This window comes from Pongo abelii, chromosome 2, assembly GCF_028885655.2.
Source record: "Pongo abelii isolate AG06213 chromosome 2, NHGRI_mPonAbe1-v2.0_pri, whole genome shotgun sequence".
In the NCBI taxonomy this organism is placed as follows: domain Eukaryota; kingdom Metazoa; phylum Chordata; class Mammalia; order Primates; family Hominidae; genus Pongo; species Pongo abelii.
In genome coordinates, this window is record NC_085928.1 from 116,058,410 (window position 1) to 116,077,636 (window position 19,227).

General features: G+C 46.3%; 1 protein-coding gene across 2 annotated transcripts in view; it reads right to left on the reverse strand.

Annotated features, from left to right (window-relative positions):
• The window catches only part of ACVR2B (activin A receptor type 2B), a 38,507-nt gene extending 37,247 nt beyond the window's left edge, over window positions 1-1,260 (reverse strand). Inside the window, exon 1 of one of the 2 annotated variants that reach the window (XM_002813923.6) lies at window positions 1,144-1,260. In XM_002813923.6, coding sequence (XP_002813969.1) covers window positions 1,144-1,195 — 52 coding nt within the window. In that variant the 5' untranslated portion in view covers window positions 1,196-1,260. The other variant, XM_054552284.2, reaches the window with a different exon arrangement.
• Between the last annotated feature and the right edge of the window lie 17,967 nt (window positions 1,261-19,227).

Below are 19,227 nucleotides of genomic sequence, written 5' to 3' on the forward strand. Positions count from 1 at the left end.
ATCCCCACCCCCGCAGCAGCATGGGGACTCCGGCCCCGCCCCTGCACGCCCGGCCCCGCCCCTCGAGGGTTTCCCAGACTGCAGGCTGCTGCCACCGAGGGCGGCGGGGGACCCGCGCTGCATGTGTAATGGGGGCTGGGAACAAAGACGCGCAGGACCCGGCGGCCGGGTACCAGCCGCCCCGACCTTCTCGCCAGAGCTTCAATGCCCAGCTCCCCACGTTTCCCAGGACTGGCCAGGGGACGTCCCGGCGCGCCCGCCGGGGTTAGCTGCACCCCGGCACCACTGGGAGAGGGAAATCGGTGCTTGGGCCATAGGAGAAACAAGCTTTCCAGGCGGAACTCCGCTTGTTTACGCCCGCGCCCACATACCCCCAAACACACATGCGCTGGCCGAACACCTCCAACCACACGCCCGCAGCCGCCGGCGAGCTGAGCGCTGGTCACCCACCCCGCCACGTGCCTCCCGGAGGCCCGAACGAAGGGGGACCTGTTGGTTTTCCATCTTACCCACCCCCTCCCCTCCCAAGTGCCCAAACAAAGCGGTCCCGCGAAGCGACCACACTCCGCATCCCGGGGCCAACGGCAGGGAAAGAGGGAGCAGGTGGGAGCCAGCACCAACAGCCCGCCGGGCCCGTAACGCGACGCAGACTGGTGGCAAGAGATGCAGGGGACTTTGGGCTGGGTGAAGCCGTCCCCTTCGCTTCGCTACACTTAGTGACTCTGAGGGACGTGCAACCCTCCCCGCATGCTACTGCACCTACAATCCTGCCACCCCCAATGAGATCTGCCCACCCCTCTTGGCCGCCTTCCCCACGCCCAGGTTTTCCTCACTCTTTCCCTGGGTTCCACGCGCCCGCGTAGCCCGAACTCCGACCCTGAGGCTTCGCGTCCCGGCCCCCATCGCAGGGGCGCCTCTAGGAACCAGAACCCCGCAGATAACTGCACAGACAAGATCGTGCCCCCAAGATCGGCGAGCCGGGCGCCCACCGCGCCCCCAGCCCCCGCCCCAGGAGGTGCGAGCTGAATACAGGTGGCGCGGCGACGAGGCCGCGGGCCCGCCCTTTGTTGGTAAACACCGCGCGGCGCCAGAGGCCAGCCCCGCGCGCCCTCTCGGCGTCCCCGCGCCGCGCCCAGTTCTTACCGGCGCACAGCGATCCCCAGAGGAGGGCGAGGGCCGCCCAGGGCGCCGTCATGTTCCGCGGCGCCGCCCCGCGCACACCCGGAGCCCGCGGGCAGGGCCGCACGGCGCTCCCAGGGCGCGCAGGGCCAGGCGGCGGCTGCGCTCTCCTTCCTGCTCCTTCCTTCGGTCTCGTTCCCTGCGCGCTTCCTGCGCCTTCGTCCCGTAGTAGCGTTCGGGCTCCAAGGGCCGGTCGGCGGGGCCGGGCTCAGGGCCGCTGCGGGCGGCGCAGGCTGCGGCCCGGGCTCCGGGGCGACGCGGGGGCCGGGGGGCGGCGGCGGGGCACGGGCCGGGGCGCGCCCGACTCAGGCATAGCGCGGCGGGGCTGGGCCCGGGCCCCGGGCGCAGGGGCCGAGTCCGGAGGGGCCATGAACGGGGGGAGGGGTGGGGGGAGGGGAGCTGAACCGAGTCCAAAATGGCTCCTGAGCGGCGGCCACGGAGCCGAGCCAGCGGGGAAACCCGGATGTTGGATACAAAGAGGCGGGCGGGCTGGGCGGAGAGGGGGAGGGGAGGCGGGCCCTCCGGCCGCGTGGTCCGCGCCCCCCTGAGGGGCGGGGCCCTAGAGAAACAACAACACGAAGGCCCCGCCCCCATCTCGTGCCCTGTGGGAGGATGCGCGTGCCCCACCCTGCTGGAGGACAGGGCGGGGCGCGCGGACGGAGGTGGCGGGAATGGGCTTCCGACCACTTTGCCCGGGAGCCTGTGGCCACTGCACTCTCAATTAGTGCCCCGCACGCTCGAGCCCAAGCTCCTGACACATGCTACCCTACAACCCCGGAATGAGTGGATAGTCCCGGGACTCTGGCCCAGACCCCTCCGCGCCTTGGATTCCCCACCTGTGCAATGGGGGTGACAGTGAGCCGTGGGAAAGTCGGATCTCTACTGATGGGCGAATTAAGTGGCAGAAAGAGGCTGACTTCCCTGAATTGACAAGCAGTCCCCCGTCTGCAATCCCTTGCCCCACACACAAAGGCACAGCTAGGGCGGGGAGTGGTCATTTAAAACCAACCAAGTGAGGGAGCGGGCAGAGTCCCGCCCCTCCAAGCCCAGCAGGTGGAAAAGGGCCTCTGGCAACCTGCTGGCCTTCCCTAATCCCATCTTGTCTTCTGCCGTTCCTGCGCCACCCGCAGCGGCCCTGAGCTTCAATCTGCACTTTCAAAACTTCCCAGTTGCCTCCAGAGCCCTGCAGTTGAAGATCTTGTCTAGCACATGGTTTTGCTGTTTTCCTCACCCCGAACTCCCTCCTTGGAGGGCCATCGTTCTCTGTCTCAGATTCTACCTTCCTTATCACACAAGTAGAGCTTCGGAGGAACGTGATGGGGCTCCCAACTAAAGAGGGAAAGACCATCATAGCTCAGGGATGAGGCTCCGAGATCCTCAGATAACATTAATTGTCCTCTGTCTTCTCCTGACTTGGCACATCCTTGCTTGGAGCAGGGCAGGAGCAGCTGAAAGGGAGGTGGCACCTGGAGGTCTCAGTCATTTCACTTCTCTGAGACTCAGTTTTCCCATATGCAAAGTGAAGAGGTAAGACTCCCTCAGGGTTTTGCATCTTCTTAATGGCAGAAACCTATTCAAACAAAATCTTATGTAAATGTTCACTATAGGCGGGGCGAGGTGGCTCACACCTGTAATTCCAGCACTTTTGGAGGCCCAGGAGGCTCTTGAGGTCAGGAGTTCGAGACCAGCCTGACCAACATGGCGAAAACCTATCTCTACTAAATAATACAAAAATTAGCTGGGCATGGTGACACACACCTGTAATTCCAACTACTGGGTAGGTGGCTGAGGCAGGAGAATCGCTTGAACCCAGGACGGAGGCAGAGGTTGCAGTGAGCTGAGATTGCACCACTGCACTCCATCTTGGGTGACAGAGTGAGACTGTCTCTCAAAAAAAAATAAGTTTACAAAGGAATGTATATTGTTCTGATTGACACTGAAATAGGGTCAACTACCCCCGGTCACCAGAGCAGCAGGAACACCTCAGGGGCCACACTTTGGAGGCATTGCCCAGAAAGATTTCTGGGTCTTTAAAAGTCCCTTCCAGTTCTGGGATATCCTATGTGAAAATGATGGTCCCTGCTTGCTAGAATCCCTACAGGTGACTTATTATCTAAGCCCTTTAACACGGGATTGAATACTATGCGACTGTGTGCCAAGCAAGAAGCAGTGTTGTATGGGACACCCTAGCTGTGTATAAGGTATCTGGTAATACCACAGGAGGCCACAGTGATAGACTGCGATAACGGAAGTAATTCCATATCCAGTTTAAGTGTCTTTGCTAGGGAGTATAAATCGTTATCTCCATTCCAATATGGATTGAAAGGTATCGACTTTTATCCATGTGCCAAAAATTAGATTGGCTGATTCCTCTCTTCTACTCCATACCAGGTCAGGTATCATAATAAGGGCTCAGAGTGGTCCAAGCTGCCCAAATATCTGTGTCTTCCACTCTGACCTGTCTGGGAACTCCAAATTTGTATCTAACTGCTTACTTGACAACTGTAGTTGGTAGCCTATCAGGCATCTCAAATTTGACCCAGCCAAAGCAGAAGTCCTAATTTTCCCCATAAATCTCCTCCCCAGTTTTCCCTGTCTGAATCAATGGCATAAGCAACTACACCATTGCTCAAATCAGAACCTTATGAGTCCTACTGAAACCAGCCAAAGAGTCCCATAGACAGTTGTTTTTGATTTTGTTTTTGAGACAGAGTTTGGCTCTTATTGCCCTCACTGGAGTGCAGTGGCACGACCTCGGCTCACTGCAACCTCCACCTCCTGGATTCAAGTGATTATCCTGCCTCAGCCTCCCAAGTAGCTGGAATTACAGGCACGCCACCATGCCCAGCTAAGTTTTGTATTTTTAGTAGAGACAGGGTTTCATCATGTTGGCCAGGCTGGTCTTGAACTCCCAACTTAAGGTGACCTGCCTGCCTCAGCCTCCCAAAGTGCTGGGATTATAGAAGTTGACCCTTTTGCAGTTAAAGCTTGAAACTTATTTGTTTTATCCGAGTTCCTTCCTCAGGAAAGGACCTTCAGGCCTCTCACAAAAAGTATCAAAGAACTGAAGCCATAAAAAGTATCAAAAGAACTGAAACCAGATCACTGCACTAGATGCTGGGCCCCTCAGTCACCATGATTGCTTCCTTGCCCCTACCATGTTCCTGTTTTCTTACATATTGTTACATTTCTTTCCTGCTATATAAACCCTTGGTTTTGGTCAGTCAAGGAGATGGATTTGAGACTGCACTCTCATCTCTTGGCTGCAGCACCTGATTAAAGCCTTCTTCCTTGGCAATACTTATCATCTCAGTGATTGGCTTTCTGTGCACCGAGCAGCAGGACCTAGACCAAACCCCTGGTGTTTCGGTAACAATACTTGATTCCTCCCATATACAATCCATCAGCAAAATGGCCTGAAAAGCGTATCCACCATCCGACTACTTTTTTCCATGTACACTATTGCAATATTGTCTTATATCTGGACTGTTGGAATAGCAGTGAACCAGAAGGGAGCTTAACTGGTCCTCTGAATTCATTCTTGCCTTAAATAGATCTTCCATATAGTAACCGAAGTGAATTCCCTGCCACCATTTTGATCATGAGCTCATCAAGCAAATACTAGGCTGGTTGAGAAAGGTGATAATGGATATTTGAAAAACGAGTTCTATTTGGGTTTTCTGTTCTTTTGAACGACTACAAGATTGCTAAATATCACATTTGATATCAGACATGGGGTGACCAAAAACTGAAAGGCAAAAAAAATCCAAAACCCCAAATGTCTGCTGTAGAATTTATGGCAGTGAGTTCTGCCATTAAGGCATTCAGTGTGTTAGGACCACTATTCCCTGGCTTCCCCACTCTTCAACAATCAAGACCAGAAACGAAGGAATTGAGAAGAATCAGTTGAACATGACATTCTTTAGTATCAAGCTATGGAAGAAGATGGAAAACTATACCATTGTAATAAGACTTAGCATCTATATAATTATAATGAATCCTATTAAGGGATTAAATACATTCATTTAGCAAGATAAACTTTGAAAGTAACCACAATTTTTATAATGTTATTTGGGGATTTCTTCATTTGAGAAAATATAAGTGGCCTCACCATCTCTCAGTTTCTGAGAGGCCCTGATTAGACATACACTGTAGTGGGTAATTTAGGCATAGCAATACGAAATTAAACAATTTTATGAGAGTACCATTCACAGTGTATAATTGTGGGGTGAGGGGTGGGCAGTGTATGCTTTCTTTGGTAATACAGTTCCCCCAAGACTTAATAAGCTATCTGTTATTTCCTAGACACAGTTCTCAAAGTGCTTTATTTCTTTGCCTTATTTATTTTCTTCCTAGACCTCGTACTTCTCCCTGCCCCCTTCTCTTAACTTAATGGTGGTTACTTGAGGTCAAAAAAATGAATTGGCTTGGGTAGAAAGCTAACACTCTCTATCTCTCAAGAGAGATTAGATTATGCTGTGCTAATGGAAAAATCCCAAAACTTTAATGGCTTAAAATAACAAATTTATATCTTTCTCGTGATACATGTCCATTGGAGGTCAACAAACAAGCTCTACTCATTGTAATAACTCAGGGACACAGACTAAGAGGGCTACCTTTTGATACATGCTTCTACTATTGGAGAGACAAGGGAAAGAGAGCATGGTAAATGCTGGCCTTTAAAACTTCTACCAGACTGGGAAGATGATGGTTAGGTTGTTGGCTGCATTGTTTTTGAATCTTTCAAAATCTTCACATGAAAACACAGAGTAAGCTGGGCGTGGTGGCTTATGCCTGTAATCCCAGCACATCGGGAGGCTGAGGCAGGAGCATCACTTGAGCCCAGTAGTTCAAGACTAGCCTGGACAACATAGTGAGACCCCCATTTGTTAAAAATAAATAAAAATTAGGCTGGGCACGGTGGCTCACGCCTGTAATCTGAGCATTTTGGGAGGCCAAGGCGGGTGGATCACGAGGTCAAGAGATCGAGACCATTCTGGCCAACGTGGTGAAACCCCGTCTCTACTAAAAATACAAAAATTAGCTGGGCATGGTGGCACGTACCTGTAGTCCCAGCTACTCAGGAGGCTGAGGTGAGAGAATCACTTGAACCCAGGAGGTGAAGGTTGCAGTGACCCAAAATCATGCCACTGCACTCCAGCCTGGCAACAGAGCAAGACTTGAATGTCTCAAAAAATAATAATAATTAATTAATTAATTAAAATAAATAAATAAATAAAAATAAAAAACACAGTGCAACTGTATGGAAAAAACCAGACCATCCAAGTGCACCACTGAAAAACTAGGTGACATGATTTCCCTCAAAACATCAAAATACAAGCAAATAGAGACAAACTACTAATAGCAACAAAAGCTGTGTGGGCCACCCTCTGCGCAAGAGGGAGCAGGATACAACAGGGTATATGACATACCTGAGAACCTCCAAGAATTCACACAGGATGGGGAAATGTTTAGCTCCACCCAGCAAAACTGGAGTCTTCATGGAAAACTCAGAACATTCAGTAGAGACCCAGAGAGTCACTCCATAGTAGTGGAGCTAAACCAGCCCTAGATAATAAAGGCTATTATAAACCTCAATACTAAGCTAAAGGAACAAGCCTTGACATGATCAACCTGATCTATAAGTTAATTTAACTACCCACCAGAGGAACCATCACTTTTTAAAGAAATTCTATCAATCTGGCACTCAGTAAAAAAATATTTTAAATGCCCAACATCTAATAAAAGAATTACTCAGCATAGGAAGAAGCAGGAAAATGTGACCCAAAAGAAGCAGAAAAATCATTCAATAGGAACAGATACAGAAGTGACAGAGATAATGGAATTATCAGTCAAGGATTTTAGTTTAATTTGATTTTTACAGGTATTTTTGTACAAATTCATGGAGGACATGAGAAATTTTGTTGCATGTATGTAATGTGTATTGTTCAAGTAATGAATGGCATTTAGGTATCCATCACCCAAGATCAATATATTATTCTTAAATATAGTCACCCTACTCAGCTATCAGACATTGAGTTTATTCTATCTGTATGTTTGTACCCTTTAACCCAGTTCTCTTCACTCACCCACCCCAGCTCCCTATTCACCCTTCCCAGTCTCTGTTACCTATCTCTCTACTGCCATAAAATCAAATATTTTAGTTTCCACATATAAGTGAGAATATATATTTGTCTTGTTGTGCCTGGCTTAGTTCACCCAAGATATATCCAGATCCATCCACGATGCTGGCAATGACAGGATTTCTTTTTTTTTAATTAAAATTTATGAGACAAGGTCTCACTATGTTGCCCAGGCTGGTCTCAAACTCTTGGGCTCAAGCAATCCTCCCTCCTAAGTTTCTCCAAGTGTTAGGATTACAGTCATGAGACACCATGCCTGGCCAATTTCATTCTTTTTAATGGCCGAATAGTATTTCATTGTGTATATATACTATATTTTCTTTATCTATTCATCCGTTGATGAATGCTTAGGTTGATTTTATATCTTCTCTTTTAAGAATAGTGCAGTAATAAACAAGAATGGAGGTATTCCTTTAATATATTGATTCCTTTTCCTTTGGGTAGCTATCCAGTACTGGGATTGCAGGATCACATAGTAATTCTGTTTTTAGTTTTTAGAGAAGTCTGTATACTGTTTTTTTCCATAATAACTGTGCTAGTTTACATTCCCACCAACAGTGTATAAGAATTCCCTTTTCGGCCAGATGTGGTGGCACATGCCTGTAATCCCAGCATTATGGGAGGCTGAGGAGGGAGGATTGCTGGAGTTCAGGAGTTTGAGACCATCCTGGACCAACATAGGGAGACCCCGCTTGTATCTACAAAAATAAAAAAAAAATCAGAAAGTCAGCCAGATGTGGTGGTGCATGCCTGTGGTCTCAGCTCTTCAAGAGTCTGAAGTGGGAGGATCATTTGAGCCCAGGAGGTGAAGGCTCCACTGAGCCATGATCGTGACACTGCACTCCAACCTGGGCAACAGAGTGAGACCTTGTCTCCAAAAATAAAAAATAAAATAAAAAAGAGTTCCATTTTCTCTGCATCCTCGTCAACATTGTTATTTTTTGTCTTTATAATAGTAGCCATTCCAGCTGGGATAAGATAATTATATCATTGTGGCTTTGATTTGTATTTCTCTGATGATAAGTGACATTGAGCATTTTTTCATATGCTGTTATCCATTTATATGTCTTCTTTTCAAAAATGTCTATGCATGTCCTTTGTCTACTTTTTAATGGGATTATTTGGGATTTTGTTCCTGTTCAGTTGTTTGAGTTCCTTGTATATTCTGGATATTAATCCCCTGTTGGATTAATACTTAGCAAATATTTTCTCCCATTCAACTGGTTGTTTCTTTACTCTGTTGATTGTTTCTTTTGCTTTGCAGAAGCCTTTTAGTTTAATAGAGTCCCATTTGTCTATTTTTGTGTTTATGGCCTGTGCTTTTGAGGTCTTAGTCATAAATTCTTTGCCTAGACCAATGTCCAGGAGAGTTTTCCCTAGATTTTCTTCTAGTGTTTTCATAGTTTCAAATCTTGTATTTAAGTCTTTAATCCATTTTGAGTTGGTTTTTGTATATGGTGACAGATAGGGGTCTGGTTTCATTCTTCTGCATGTGACTACCCAACTTTCCCAGCACTATTTATTGAAGAGGGTTTCCATTCCCCAATATAAGTTCTTGTCAGCTCTGTTAAAGATTCATTGGCTATAAATATGTGGCTTTATTTCTGGGTTCTCTATTCTGTTCCATTGGTCTATGTGTCTATTTTTATACCAGTACCATGCTATTTTTGTTAATATACGCCTGTAATATATTTTGAAGTAAGGTAATGTGATGCCTCCAGCTTTGTTCTTTTCACTCAGGGTTGCTATTGAGAGGTGAAACCAGCTGGACTTCTGGATGGGGTGGGGACTTGGAGAACTTTTCTGTCTTACAAGAGGATTGTAAAATGCACCAATCAGCGCTCTATAGCTAGGATTTTAAAATGCACCAATCAACGTTCTGTGGTTACCTAGAAGTTTGTAAAATGTGCCAATCAGCACTCTGTAAAAATGCACCAATCAGCTCTCTGTGGCTAGCTAGACGTTTGTAAAATGGACCAATCAGCACTCTAATCTGGCAATCAGCATACTGTAAAATGGACCAATCAGTGCTCTGTAAAATGGACCAATCAGCAGGACATAGGTGGGAACCAATAAGGGAATAAAAGCTGGCCACCCCAGCCAGCAGCAGCAACCCACTTGGGTCTCCTTCCATGCTGTGGAAGCTTTGTTCTTTTGCTCTTCACAATAAATCTTGCTGCTGCTCACTCTTTGGGTCCGTGCCACCTTTAAGAGCTGTAACACTCACCACGAAGGTCTGCGACTTCATTCTTGAAGGCAGCAAGACCAAGAATCCACCAGAAGGAACCAATTCCAGACACTTCTTGGTGACCAAGAAGGGACTATCGCCAAGCAGTGAGTACCATTGGACCTCTTTCGCTAGCTATTCTGTCCTATTTTTCCTTAGGATTCAGGGACTAAACACCAGGCACCTGTCAGCCAGTTAAAAGTGACCAGCGTGGCTGCCGGACTAAAGACATGGGTGTCAGGCCTTCTGGGAAAGGGCTCTCTAACAAACCCTGACTCTTCAGAGTTGGGAGCGTTGGTTTGCCTGGAACCAGCTTCCACTTTTCCTGTACATCTGTGCTGACCCAAGGGTTGACGGAGAGGAAAGCCATTCAGCTCCAAGGTCCCAACAAAATGTTGGTTGACCATGTAGCCATGAGCAGAACTCTCATAGTTACATCGCCCAAGCAAGACTTGCCCATCTATCCTATCTATCCTGACCCTTGCCTCCTGGGTCCTAACGCCTGTCAGACAAACTTCCTCCTGCCTCTCTTCTCCAAGACTAGTCCCGCTTTTAGAAAGCACTCCCTGTTTCTGGTGCTTTTCTAGTTTCTCCTATAAGAATGATTTCTAGTATAAATTTCATGACTCTGTTCCCTTCTTTAGGCACCCAGGCTCACCAATTAGACATAATTTTTGCCCAAAGCCCCGTTGCATGGGGGAGATCAATTATCCTTTTAGGATCCCTCCTCAGACAAGCAGGCCTAACAAAGGCTATATGGCGAGCTTCAGAAATGATATCCTTCCTATCCATATGATGAGAAGTGAGGACAAAAGGCATTACTCTTCCAACCCTGGAGATCCCTTCCCTCCCTCAGGGTATGGCCCTCCACTCCATTTTTGGGGGATATCATCTTTATAGGAAAGGGGTAAGGTCCCAATACCAACAGGAGAAAATGCTTAGGACTCTAACAGGTTTTCAAGAATGTGTTGGTAAAGGCCACTAAATTCGATTTTTCTTGGTCCTCTTTGTCGTCTAAGAGGGAAGGCAAGGGTGCAGGTTTTCAAGAATGTGTCGGTAAGGGCCACTAAATCCAACTTTCCTCAGTCCTCCTTGTGGTTTAGGAGGAAAACTAGTGTTTCTGCTGCTGCATCGGTGAGTACAACTATTCTGATCGGCAGGGTCCAGGAACCATTGCAGATTCTTGGGCAGGCCAGGGGTTGGGGGGCATGGGCAGAAACAAACCAAAACTGTGGGCGGTTTTTTCTTTCAGATGGGAAACACTCAGGCATCAACAGGCTCATCCTCAAAATGCATCCTAAGCCATCGGGACCAATTTGACCCGCAAACCCTGATAAAGAGGTGACTCATTTTTTTCTGCACTATGGCCTGGCCCCAATATTCTCTCTCTGATGGGGAAAAATGGCCACCTGAGGGGAGTGTAAATTACAATACTATCCTGCAGCTTGACCTTTTCTGTAAGAGGGAAGGCAAATGGAGTGAAATACCTTATGTCCAAGCTTTCTTTTCATTGAAGGAGAATCCACAACTATGCAAAGCTTGCAATTTACATTCCACAGGAGGACCTCTCAGCTTACCCCCATTATCCTAGCCTCCCTATAGCTCCCCTTCCCATTAATGATAAGCCTCCTCTAATCTCCCCTGCCCAGAAGGAAAAAAGCAAAGAAATCTCCAAAGGACCACAAAAACCCCCAGGCTATTGGTTATGTCCCCTTCAAACTGTAGGGGGAGGGGAGTTTGGCCCAATCCGGGTACATGTCCCCTTCTCCCTCTCTGATTTAAAGCAGATTAAGGTAGACCTGGGGAAGTTTTCAGATGATCTTGATAGGTATATAGATGTCCTACAGGGTCTAAGGCAAACCTTTGACCCCACTTGGAGAGATGTCATGCTGTGAGATCAAACCCTGGCCTTTAATGAAAAGAATGTGGCTTTAGCTGCAACCCGAGAGTTTGGAGATACCTGGTAGTTTAGTCAAGTAAATGATAGAATGACAGCTGAAGAAAGGGACAAATTCCCTACCGGTCAGCAAGCCATCCCCAGTATGGATCCCCACTGGGACCTAGACTCAGATCATGGGGACTGGTGTCACAAACATCTGTTGACCTGTGTTCTAGAAGGACTAAGGAGAATTAGGAAAAAGCCCATGAATTATTCAATGATGTCCACCTTAACTCAAGGAAAGGAAGAAAATCCTTCTGTCTTCCTTGAGTGTCTACAAGAGGCCTTAAGAAAATATACTCCCCTGTCACCCGACTCCCTCGAGGGTCAATTTATCCTAAAAGATAAGTTTATTTCCCAGTCAGTCACAGATATCAGGAGAAAGCTCCAAAAGCAAGCCCTAGGCCCTGAACAAAATCTGGAGGCATTATTAAACATGGCAACCTCAGTGTTCTATAATAGGGACCAAGAAGAACAGGCCGAGAAGGAAAAGCGAAATCAGAGAAAGGGCACAGCCTTAGTCGTGGCCCTCAGATAAACAAACCTTGGTGGTTCAGAGAGGACAGAAAATGGAGCAGGCCAATCAGCTGGTAGGGCTTGTTATCAGTGTGGTTTGCAAGGACACTTTAAAAAAGATTGTCCAGTGAGAAACAAGCTTCCCCCTCACCTATGTCCACTATGCCGAGGCAATCACTGGAAGGCACACTGCCCCAGAGGACAAATGTTCTCTAGGCCAGAATCCCCCAGCCAGCCAATCCAACAACAGGACTGAGGGTGCCTGGAACAAGCACCGGCTTATGTCATCACCCTCACTGAGCCCCAGGTACATTTAACCATTGACGGACAGGAAATTGACTTCCTCCTGGACACTGGTGTGGCCTTCTCAGTGTTAATCTCCTGCCCTGGTCGGCTGTCCTCAAAGTCCATTACCATCCGAGGAATCCTGGGACAGCCTGTAACCAGGTATTTCTCCCACCTCCTCAATTGTAATTGGGAGACTTTGCTCTTTTCACACGCCTTTCTTGTTATGCCTGAAAGTCCCATATCCTTATTAGGGAGGGACATATTAGCCAAAGCTGGAGCTATTATCTACGTGAATATGGGGAACAAGTTACCCTTTTGTTGTCCCCTGCTTCAGGAGGGAATCAACACTGAAGTCTGGGCATTGGAAGGACAATTCAGAAGGGCAAAAATGCCTGCCTAGTCCAAATCAGGCTAAAAGACCCCACCACTTTTCCCTGTCAAATGCAATATCCCTTAAGGCCTGAAGCTCATAAAGGATTACAGGATATTGTTAGACATTTAAAAGCTCAAGTCTTAGTTAAAAAAAAAATGCAGCAGTCCCTGCAACACCCCAATTCTAGGAGTACAAAAACAGAACAGTCAGTGGAGACTAGTGCAAGATCTTAGATGCATTAATGAGGCAGTAATTCCTCTATATCCAGTTGTACCCAAACCCTATATCCTGCTCTCTCAAATACCAGAGGAAGCAGAATGGTTCATGGTTCTGGACCTCAAGGATGCCTTCTTCTGTATTCCCCTGCACTCTGACTCCCAGTTTCTCTTTGCCTTTGAGGATCCCACAGACCACACATCCCAACTTATGTGGACGGTCTTGCCCCAAGGGTTTAGGGATAGCCCTCATCTGTTTGGTCAGGCACTGGCCCAAGATCTAGGCCACTTCTCAAGTCCAGGCACTCTGGACCTTTAGCATGTGGATGATTTACTTTTGGCTACCAGTTCAGAAGCCTCATGCCAGCAGGCTACTCTAGGTCTCTTAAACTTTCTAGCTAATCAAGGGTACAAAGCATCTAAATTGAAGGCCCAACTCTGCCTACAACAAGTCAAATAGCTAGGCCTAGTCTTAGCCAGAGGAACCAGGGCCCTCAGCAAGGAATGAATACAGCCTATACTGGCTTATCCTCACCCTAAGACATTAAAACAATTGCAGGGATTCCTTGGAATCACTGGCTTTTGCTGACTATGGATCCCCAGATACAGCGAGATGACTAGACCACTCTCTAAACAATGAGACCCAGAGGGCAAATACTCATCTAGTAGAATGGGAACCAGAGGCAGAAACAGTCTTCAAAACCTTAAAGCAGGCCCTAGTACAAGCTCCAGCCTTAAGCCTTCCCACAGGACAAAACTTCTCTTTATACATCACAGAGAGAGCAGGATTAGCTCTTGGAGTCCTTGCTCAGACTCGTGGGACAACCCTACAACCAGTGGCATACCTAAGTAAGGAAATTGATGTAGTAGCAAAAAGCTGGCCTCACTGTTTATGGGTAGTTGTGGCAGTGGCCATCTTAGTATCAGAGGCTATCAAAATAATACAAGGAAAGAATCTCACTGTCTGGACTACTCATGGTGTAAATGGCATACTAGGTGCCAAAGGAAGTTTATGGCTATCAGACAACCACCGGCTTAAATACCAGGAGCTACTCCTTGAGGGACTGGTGCTTCAAATATGCACATGTGCAGCCCTCAGCCCTGCTACTTTTCTCCCAGAGGATGGAGAACCAATCAAGCATGACTGCCAACAAATTATAGTCCAGATTTATGTTGCCTGAGAGGATCTCTTAGAAGTCCCCTTAGCTAATCCTGACCTTAACTTATATACTGCTGGAAGTTCATTTGTGGATAATAGGATACAAAGGGCAGGTTATGCCATAGTTAGTGATGTAACAGTACTTGAAAGTAAGCCTCTTCCCCCAGGGACCAGTGATCAGTTAGCAGAACTAGTGGCACTTACCCGAGCCTTAGAACTGAGAAAGGGAAAAAGAATAAATGTGTATACAGATAGCAAGTATGCTTATCTAATCCTACATGCCCATGCTGCAATATGGAAAGAAAGGGAGTTCCTAACCTTTGGGGGAACCCCCATTAAATATCACAAGGAAATCATGGAGTTATTGCAGTGCAAAAACCTAAGGAGGTAGCAGTCTTACACTGCCAAAGCCATGGGGAAGGATAGGGGAGAATAGCAGCATAAGCGGATGGCAGAGGCAGGGAAAGACCAGTGGAAAGTCAAAGAGAGAAAGAAAGAGGAAAGAGAGAGAGGGGGGGAAAGACAGAAAGTCAGAGAAGGAAAGAGAGAGGGGAAAGAAAGTCAAAGAGAGAAGGAAAGAGGGAGAGGAAGAGACAGAGAGACAAAAAGGGAGTCAGAGAGAGAGAGAGGAAGAGACAGAGACAGAAAGTCAGAGAGAAAGAGACAGAGAAGGGAAGAGAGAGAAAGAGAGAGAGATAGAAGTAGTAAAAAAAAAAGTGTGTACCCTATTCCTTTAAAAACCAGGGTAAATTTAAAACCTATAATTGATAATTGAAGGTCTTCTCCATAACCCTGTAACACTCCAATACCACCTTGTTGTTAGTGTAACCAAGAGCGTAGCTCAAAAGCACTGAGGCCACTGTCAATCTATAGCCTTCCTATCAAAAATCCTTAACCCAGCAGGTTTCCTGACAGGAGATCTAAAGCTTAATTAATTACCACACAAAGATCCGAACAGACCTAGGAGGAACTCCCTTTGGGACAGAACAATAGACGGTTCCTCCCAGGCGATTAAGGGAAAAAGACACAACGGGTATTCAGTAAGTGATAAGGAAACTCTTGTAGAAGCAGAGTTAGGAAAGTTGCTTAATAATTTGTCTGCTCAAACGTGGGAGCTGTTTGCACTCAGCCAAACCTTAAAGTACTTACAGAATCAGAAAGGAGCCATCTATACCAATTCTAAGTTAATATGGACTGAACGAGGCCTTATTAATAGCAAAGAATAATTGAAATCCCAAACTTACGAGGTTTTTGACAAAAGTAAAGTTTGCTAAAAGTTAACAGTGTAACATGTATTATCCTAACTTCTAATCTTGAGGAAATCAGACCCTATTAGTATCCCTCAAAGCTGAAGTCTATCAGCGCAGGGCCATACAACTAATAACCCTACTTACAGGGTTAGGAATGGCCACTGCTACAGGAACCAGAATCGCCAGTTTATCTACTTCACTATCCTACTACCACACACTCTCAAAGGATTTCTCAGATAGTTTACAAGAAATAACAAACTCTATCCTTACTCTACAATCCCAAATAGACTCTTTGGCAGCAGTGACTCTCCAAAACCTCTGAGGCCTAGACCTCCTCACTGCTGAAAAAGGAGGACTCTGCACCTTCTTAGGGGAAGAGTGTTGCTTTTACACTAACCAGTCAGCGATAGTACGAGATGCCGCCCAGCGTTTACAGGAAAAGGTTTCTGAAATCAGACAATGCCTTTCAAACTTTTTTTTTTTTTGAGACGGAGTCTCGCTCTTTCACCCAGGCCAGAGTTCAGTGGCGCTATCTCGACTCACTGCAAGCTCCGCCTCCTGGGTTCATGCCATTCTCCTGCCTCAGCCTCCCGAGTAGCTGGGACTACAGGTGCCTGCCACCGTGCCCAGCTAATTTTTTGTATTTTTAGTAGAGACAGGGTTTCACCATGTTAGCCAGGTTGGTCTCGATCTCCTGACCTTGTGATCCGCCCACCTCAGCTTCCCAAAGTGCTGGGATTACAGGCGTGAGCCACCGCACCCGGCCACCTTTCAAACTCTTATACCAACCTCTGGAGTTGGGTGACATGGCTTCTCCCTTTCTAGGTCCTGTGACAGCCATCTTGCTATTACTCACCTTCAGGCCCTGTATTTTTAACCTCCTTGTCAAATTTGTTTCCTGTAGGATCGAGGCTGTCAAGCTACAGATGGTCTTACAAATGGAATCCCAAATGAGCTCAATTAACAGCTTCTACTGAGGACCCCTGGACCGACCCACTGACCCTTTGGCTGGCCTAGAGTTCCCCTCTGGAGGACACTACCACTGCAGGGTCCTTCTTCACCCCTATCCAGCAGGAAGTAGCTAGAGTGGTCATCACCCAATTCCCAACAGCAGCTGGGGTGTCCTGTTTAGAGGGTGGATTGAGAGGTGAAGCCAGTTGGACTTCTGGGTTGGGTGGGGACTTGAAGAACTTTTCTGTCTTACAAGAGGATTGTAAAATGTACCAATCAGCACTCTGTAGCTAGGATTGTAAAATGCACCAATCAGTGCTCTGTGGCTACCTAAAGGTTTGTAAAATGCACCAACCAGCACTCTGTAAAAATGCACCAATCAGCTCTCTGTGGCTAGCTAGAGGTTTGTAAAATGGACCCATCAGTGCTTTGTAAAATGGACCAATCAGAGCTCTGTAAATTGGACCAACCAGCACACTGTAAAATGGACCAATCAGTGCTCTGTAAAATGGACCAATCAGCAGGACATGGGCAGGGACAAATAAGGGAATAAAAGCTGGCCACCCCAGCCAGCAGCAGCAACCCACTTGGGTCTCCTTCCACACTGTGGAAGCTTTGTTCTTTTGCTCTTCACAATAAATCTTGCTGCTGCTCACTCTTTGGGTCTGTGCCAGCTTTATGAGCTGTAACACTCACCACGAAGGTCCACAGCTTCATTCTTGAAGTCAGCAAGACCAAGAACCCACAGGTAGGAAACAACTCCAGACACACTATGGCTATTCAGGCTCTTTTTGGTTACTTATGAATTTTAAGATTGTTTTTTCTAATTCTGTGAACAATGGTGTTAGTATTTTGATAGATATTATGTTGAACCTGTAGATTGCTTTGGGCAATATGGTAATTTGAGTAATATTAATTCTTCTGTTCCAAGAGCATGGGATGTTTTTCCTTTGTTTGTGTCTTCTTCAACTTCTTTCATTGGTTTCTTGTAATTTTCCATGTAAAGATTTTTCACTTCCTTGGTTAAATGGGTTCCTAGGTATTTTATATTATTTTTTGTAGCTTTTGTAAATGGGATTGCCTTTAAAAAAAAATGGAGACAGGGTTTTGCTCTGTCACCTAGGCCAAAGTGCAGTGGTGCAATCAACTCACTATAGACTTGAATTCCTGTGTTCAAGCAATCCTCCTGCCTCAGCCTCTGCGTAGCTGGGACTACAGGTGCATGCCACCACACTTGGCTAATGTTTTATTTTATTTTTTTTTTTTTGAGACAGAATCTTGCTCTGTCACCGGGCTGGATCTCAGCTCACTGCAACCTCTGCCTCCTGGGTTCAAGCGATTCTCCTGCCTCAGACTCCTGAGTAGCTGGGACTACAGGTGCACAGCACCACACCCGGCTAATTATTGTATTTTTAGGAGAGACAGGATTTCACCATGTTGGCCAGGCTGGTCTCGATCTCCTGACCTCGTGATCCACCTGCCTCAGCCTCCGAAAGTGCTGGGATTACAGGCATGAGCCACTGTGCCCGGCCTATTTTTATTTTTATACAGGGTCTCACTATGTTGCCCAGGCTGGTCTTGAACTCCTGGCCTTAAGTGATCCTACTGCCAAAGCCTCCTAAAGTGCTGGGATTACAGGCATGAGCCACTACACCTGGCTGGGATTGCCTTCTTGATTTATTTCTCAGCTAGATCATTATTCGTGTATAGCAACATGACTGGTTTTTGTACATTGATTTTTTTATATCCTGTAACTTTAGTGAATTCATTCATCAAATCTAAGAGTTTTTTGGTAGAGTCTTTAGGTTTTTCTGGATATAGGATCATATCTCATATCATCAACAAACAGTGATAATTTGAGTTTCTCTTTTGCAATATGGATGCCTTTTCTTTCTTTCTCTTGCCTGATTGCTCTGGCTAGGACTTCCAGTACTATGTTGAATAGGAGTGGTAAAAGAGACTTGTCTTGTTCCGGTTCTTAGAGGAAAGGCTTTCCACTTTTCTCCATGTAGTATGATGTTAGCTGTGGATTTGTTGTATATGCCCTTTGTTAATTTGAGGTATGTTCCTTCATTGCCTAATTTCTTGAGACTATCATGAAGGGATGTTGAATTTTATCAAATGCTTTTTCTACTTCTATTGAATTCATCATACAGTTTTTGTCCTTCATTCTGTTGATATGGTGTATCATGTTTACTGATTTACATATATTGAACCATCCTTGCACCCCTTTTATAAATCCCACTTGATTGTGGTGGGTTTTTTTGTTTATTATTATTATTATTATTATTATTATTATTATTATTATTTTTAGAAGGAGTCTCACTCTGTCACCCAGGCTGGAGTGCAGTGGTGTGATCTTGGCTCACTGCAACCTCCATTTTCTGATTTCATGCAATTCTTCTGCCTCAGCCTACCAAGTAGCTGGGATTACAGGCACCCACCATCACACCTGGCTAATTTTTGTATTTTTAGTAGAGATGGGTTTTCACCGTGTTGGCCAGGCTGGTCTTGAACTCCTGACCTCAGGTGATCTGCCTGCCTTGGCCTCCCAAAGTGCTGGGATTACAGGTATGAGCCACCGCACCCAGCCCAGGTGTGTTATCTTTTTGATGTGCTGTTGGATTTGGTTTGCCAGTATTTTGTTGAGGAATGTTGTATTAATGTTCATCAGATATACTGCCCTGTAGTTTTCTTTTTTGCTGTGGCCTTTTCTGGTTTGGGGATCAGGGTGATGCTGGCCTCATAGAATGAGTTAGGGAGAATTCTCTCTTCTTCGATTTTTCAGAATAGTTTTTAGGAGGATTGGTATTAGTTCTTTTACATTTGGTAGAATTCTACATTTGGTTACATTTGGTAACTCTATCCAGTAAAGGGTTTTTCTTTGTTAAGAAGCTTTTTGTTACTGTTTCAATCTCGTTACTTGTTATTGGTCTGTTTGCGTTTTCTATTTCTTCTTGGTTCAAACTTGGTAGGTTGTATGTGTC